The 6,229-nt window shown below is 44.3% G+C and overlaps 1 protein-coding gene across 1 annotated transcript in view; it reads right to left on the bottom strand.

The window, feature by feature from the left end:
• LOC102479725 (forkhead box protein D4-like 1) overlaps positions 1-341 on the bottom strand; it is a 1,352-nt gene extending 1,011 nt beyond the window's left edge. Inside the window, 1 exon segment of the mRNA XM_027773413.1 lies at positions 2-341. Coding sequence (XP_027629214.1) covers positions 2-297 — 296 coding nt within the window. The 5' untranslated portion in view covers positions 298-341.
• Between the last annotated feature and the right edge of the window lie 5,888 nt (positions 342-6,229).

Here is a 6,229-nt window from a genome sequence, read left to right as displayed (position 1 = left end):
AGGGTCGCCAGAGGCCGCCGCAGACCTAGTCCGTGCGCTGAACTTGGTGCTGAACTCAGAAGGGTCGCTGAGGCCGCTGTCGCCCTCGGTGCGCTCTCCCTGCCGCCGCTCTGCGCCCTGCCGCCCTCCCTGCGGCGCGGTCTGGTGTGGCTGCTCCAGGAACTGCTGTCTCGCCTCCGTCTCTTCGTCTTCATCTTCGTCCTCTCCTAGGACATCGATCTCACCGTCTTCTCCGTCGGAGCCCCGGAGGCTGCGCCGCGGTGTAGAGGGAAGGCGCTCAGCTCTCGAGAAGTTCATGGAATACCGGTTCTGCAGACGCAGAGGAGGTGGAGGCTGCTCACCTGGCTGGGCTGGAGCCTGGGATCAGAGGAACGCTGGTGATTACCCTTTTAAATGTTCTTTTCTTCTGCTTCGTTCTCCCCTTTCCAACACCATCCAGGAATGTTGTACTTGTTATTAAAGCTTTTTTGAGCCACTTGGTGGACTCCCATTTTATACCTTCTTCCCCAAGTCTGAGGGATGCCACTTCCTCCTGACGCAGTCCAATGATGAGGGCTGCAGTCCAATGATGAGGGCCGGTGCGCGAACACCCACATGATGAGGGCCCTCACGTCCTCCTCTTCGCACCCACCGCCACCAGGGAGAGTCCTCCTCCATTCTTCAGGTTTAGCTAGTCAATCCACCTCAGCATGGAATGGGCTATTTGGGTCTTTGAAAACCACACATAGTAACAAGGTAGGAAAAGATGATGCCCAACAGCCCATGGCCCCCCTCGGCTTGCAGGCCCATTTCCTGGATGATAAAATATGGGGAGGGGCGCTGAAATGTATATGGTGTCTGCACAAGAATATGTAACAGTAAAAGTATGTTTTCATGCTTCATAGTTGGTTGATCATCCATCTTCGCTGATGGATTCTGTCCTAGTCTGGAATGGTGAGCTATTATTTTTAATGTTATGACTATTTTCTTGAGTTCAAGGGAGGGGTGGATGGTAGGTTGTCCTGTTGTTATACCACCCTCCAAGCCTGCTCCCCCCCAATGCTCTCCCTGACTCAAATTTTCAGAAAAGGTTCGGGACCAGCAGGTGGCGTGGTGATTAAGGTGCTGGACACTCCCACATGGCTGACCAGGGTTCAAGTCCTGAATTTGGCGCGGTCTGGTGTGGCGGCTCCAGGAACTGCTGTCTCGCCTCCGTCTCTTCGTCTTCATCTTCGTCCTCTCCTAGGACATCGATCTCACCGTCTTCTCCGTCGGAGCCCCGGAGGCTGCGCCGCGGTGTAGAGGGAAGGCGCTCAGCTCTCGAGAAGTTCATGGAATACCGGTTCTGCAGACGCAGAGGAGGTGGAGGCTGCTCACCTGGCTGGGCTGGAGCCTGGGATCAGAGGAACGCTGGTGATTACCCTTTTAAATGTTCTTTTCTTCTGCTTCGTTCTCCCCTTTCCAACACCATCCAGGAATGTTGTACTTGTTATTAAAGCTTTTTTGAGCCACTTGGTGGACTCCCATTTTATACCTTCTTCCCCAAGTCTGAGGGATGCCACTTCCTCCTGACGCAGTCCAATGATGAGGGCTGCAGTCCAATGATGAGGGCCGGTGCGCGAACACCCACATGATGAGGGCCCTCACGTCCTCCTCTTCGCACCCACCGCCACCAGGGAGAGTCCTCCTCCATTCTTCAGGTTTAGCTAGTCAATCCACCTCAGCATGGAATGGGCTATTTGGGTCTTTGAAAACCACACATAGTAACAAGGTAGGAAAAGATGATGCCCAACAGCCCATGGCCCCCCTCGGCTTGCAGGCCCATTTCCTGGATGATAAAATATGGGGAGGGGCGCTGAAATGTATATGGTGTCTGCACAAGAATATGTAACAGTAAAAGTATGTTTTCATGCTTCATAGTTGGTTGATCATCCATCTTCGCTGATGGATTCTGTCCTAGTCTGGAATGGTGAGCTATTATTTTTAATGTTATGACTATTTTCTTGAGTTCAAGGGAGGGGTGGATGGTAGGTTGTCCTGTTGTTATACCACCCTCCAAGCCTGCTCCCCCCAAATGCTCTCCCTGACTCAAATTTTCAGAAAAGGTTCGGGACCAGCAGGTGGCGTGGTGATTAAGGTGCTGGACACTCCCACATGGCTGACCAGGGTTCAAGTCCTGAATTTGGTGGCTTGCTTTCTCATTTCCTCTCTCTCTCACTCTCACCCTCTGTCTCTCTCTGGTCAAACTAAAAAGATAAATGAATGAATAAATAAAATAAAATAAATAATTATTAAAAAATTTTTTTCAGAAAAGGTGGAAATGTCTTAGCATTAAGTGGAAGTGCAAGGTGGAAGGCAGGAAAGGGGGCTAGACAAGTCCCTTGTCATTTTACAGCAGTAGTTCCTGAGCTTCTTTGAGTATTTACAGGAAGAGATGATTTTATACCATAATCTTGCACATACATGCATATATAACCAGAAGGGTTTCATGAAACAATATACTTATGCCACAGTCGTTACTGATACTTCTGTTCTTAATGGCTATCACCAGTCCAATTGGTTTCTTCACAAAAATTTCATTTTCACAAAGCGGATCACAACTCAAAGGGATGCACTTAATATATAAGGGTTTCTTTCCTTTGTTCTTTTTAGAAAAGCCCACATTAAGCACCTTTACTGTAATAAAGAATAAAACTTGAAACTTCAGTAAGGGAAGCATAGGCTGCAGTGTCAGGGTGTTTAAGTGGGGGCGGGGGTATCATTCAGTAGCCTCATCAGAGGCAGGCTATGTCAGGGCAGCTGTTTAACTCACTTGCCAGGCACCTTGGAAAGAACAAGGGTTTTGAGTTGCCTTCATTTAAATTATCCCAGAGATTAAAGTGGCCATACAGTGGGACATAATCGTATATATTCCTAATTTAAAGTCTGCCTAGTTGGAGAACATTTTCGAGGTGGTATTTAATAAAGATGCAGCACTAAAGAATGATATGCCATTGATGGTCACATAGTGAATCTTCCGTTAATATTTATAAAATGAAAATGAATTTTCTGTGAAAAATCAGAAGTTAGTTCTTAAGGGGAAAATATAACAAAAAGTAGCTATTTGCCCTCAGTCTTCCAAGTAGCTTGAATTAGCTTGTACCTTCAGGGGGAAAAAAACAAGATTTTGAGCCTAAGGGAGTTGTGTTTGAATCCCAGATTTGCCAGGAGACTACTTGTGTGATCTACTAAACTCCGGGAGGGCCAGGACAGGTCTCATTCACTCTTCTGTTCTCAGGTGCCTTCCCCTTTACCCCCTGCAGGTGAGGTGCATTTCTCTCACCAGCAAAGGAATCCGCTTTCGGCGGAAGGAGTATTGGTTTTGTTTTTGTTTTTTTTTTTTTTTATTGGTTTTGTTTTTGTTTTTGTTTTTTTTTTTTTAGTCTGCTTCTATGGGGATTTGGGTTAGGAGTATTGTTTTTGTTTTTGCTTTTTTTTTTAAGTCTGCTTCTATGGGGATTTGGGTTATTTAAAAATGAAAGGAGAAAAGTAAGGATTGCTCAAAGACAAAACAAAAGCACCTTGGTGGGGGTATGTCAAAGGGGCACAGGGAACAACTCTAAGAGCCCCCAAGGTCCAGATCTGAGACAATCTGAGCAACAAAATAAAGTAATATTGGGTTATGACCCCAACTACAAGACAAATATCCATGTGTTCAGACTGATAAAAATAAGTGAGTAAGTTAATGGGTGAGGATGCAAATTTCCATGGCGGAATTCCAAGTAACGTATGTAGACCCTGCCCTCAGGGAGGCAGGGCATGACTCCCCGCCCTTTACTGTGGGCAGCACATAGCGGTTTCCTCCCAGAGCACAGTATGGACGGGGAAAGAGAGCGACTCCGCCCTGGAGACATGACCAAACACTTCAGCCAGAGGATGGAGGGCAGCCCTCACAAACATGGTGAGAGTGTGTCTGTGTGCCCTTGACAGGACGAGAGGAACATGGCATCCTGTGACCTTCCTCCCCAAACCTTAAATACGAGAAAAACATCAAATTCCAATAGAGGAGCATCTTGTGGGCCTGACCAGCAAGGCCATCGAAACAAAGAACATCCGAAATTGTCACAGCCACATGCTGTCTCAGGAGACATGATTACTGAATGGAATGTGGCACACATCTCTGTGTGGGAGTTTGGAAGACAAGAAGGATGTGAAGTAAAAACAAACAAAAACAAATGATGTCTGAATAAACTGTGTAGACTTTAATAATGTATCAGTTTGCTAATTGTAACAAAGATATTAATATTGTGTGTTAGGGGGAGGATATCAGAACTCTGTACTATCTTTTCGATTTTCTTGTAAGTCTAAAACTGTTTGTAAAAATATATTCTATTAATTTTTAAAATTTAATGGGAGAGAAAATGACCTAATAGCCAAAAAATGAAAACTCAAATGTCTATCAGCTGATGAATAAACAAAACATGGTATATATATATACAATGGAGTATTCAGCAATAAAAATGAAGTACATGTTGCAATATGAACTTTGTACACATGATGCTAAGTGAAAGGAGTCTAAACAGGCAGATCTAGAGACAGAAAGATGCGCAGGCGCTGTGGTGGGAGAAAAGGGAAGTAACTGCTAATGGATACGTGGTTTCTTTTTGAGCCATTGAATATTTTGCAGTTAGATATGGGTAACAGCTGTCTAACTCTGGGTATTCTAATACCATAGGTTATATACTTTAAAGGGTATATTTTATGGTATGGGAGTTATATCTAAAGTTGTTATACAAACTACGTCAAGTAAAAACAAAGAGCACTAGCAATGAAAACTAACAGAATGCTTTGGAAACACTCCATAATGGCACATCACTCCAAACAAGAAAAAACGAAAAGAACCTCTTACCGCCCCATCTCATTAATTCTATACTGCTACCTTAAGACTTACTTCATAGCTCCCACAGTATTTAACATGGGCAGAGTGGGAACCCAGTGTCTGTGGATTACTTCTTTCCTAAGGCAGAATCGTTCTGTTTGTTTCCTGGGACAAACATATTAGGGGCTTATAGGAAGATGTCTCCTAGTTGGAAAAATAAACCTTGCTAACCTAATCTACAGGAAGAATGATGATATCTGATTTTATTTCACCCTAAAAATTAAAGGCAACAGAGTTAAAAAGCAAGTTTTATACATAAATATACATATATGTGTATTTTTTTAAATTTTGCTATATAACACCTGCACTAGCCAGAGACAGAGAAGGAAAGTGAGAAATCACTCCCATGGGGGATGGCCAGTCACAATCCCTTCTTTTGGTCTCCTCTCAGAATGTTGGACATGCATGCACATATGCCCAGCGTGATTTGCCAAGTTACCAGGTTTAGGACTCAAATAGCACAGTCAGCCACATGGGATCCAGCATCTTCACCTCCATGCCACCTGCTGCCAACAAGGAAAATTTTTTTTGGATTTGACTTTATTTTAATTTGACCAAAGGACAGAGAGAGAGAGAGAGAGAGAGAGAAAGCAAGCCGCCAGGTTTGGGACTCGAACCATGGTCAGTCATGTGGGAGTCCAGCACCCTTAACCACCACATCACCTGTTGGACCTGAAAGTCTTTTCAAAGCAATCTAAAATTATAGTTTTCTCACCTACAACACTAATCGAAAAGAAGAAAGAAAAAATTATTCAATTCATAAAAAGCAACCCAACCCATGATGCTACGAAGTATTGAACATTGCTTCAAAAAGACTTTTAGCTTTATGTTGTTGATAATTTCCTTTAAAATTCACCCTCAGGGATTACAGGCTCTAGGAAGAAAGATACTTTTGTTTTTCTCAACTTCTACCCACAAGTTTGTTAGCAGACCTTTTGTTTGTTTGTTTTCCTTTGGAGAGGTTTTTGCTACAGGGTACGTGCACTCGCCAGAAAGACAGAGAGAGACAGAAAGCAAGAAATCACCCCTCAGGAGGGATTGTCATGCTGCAATCCCTTCTCCATTCTCCTCTTGGGTTCTTGGGCACGCACATACACGTGCCCGGCATGAGTTTAAGCCACCAGGTCTGGGGCTCGAACTGCGGTCGACCATATGGGAGTCCAGCGAATAGATATTACGCCAACTGCTGGTCCCTGTTAGCAGACTTTTAAAAATCAAAATGCTGTATATATAATTGAAGCAAACCACCAAACAAAAATGCACTTTCCACCCTCTCAAAACTCACAGGGTGGCAAAAAGGGAAGATACGTACAAGTCCTCAGGTTTGAAGTT

Source organism: Tupaia chinensis, unplaced genomic scaffold (assembly GCF_000334495.1).
Source record: "Tupaia chinensis unplaced genomic scaffold, TupChi_1.0 Scaffold000354_1, whole genome shotgun sequence".
Classification (NCBI taxonomy): domain Eukaryota; kingdom Metazoa; phylum Chordata; class Mammalia; order Scandentia; family Tupaiidae; genus Tupaia; species Tupaia belangeri.
Note: the sequence above shows the minus strand (reverse complement) of the source record. Positions and strands in the feature narration are given on the sequence as shown.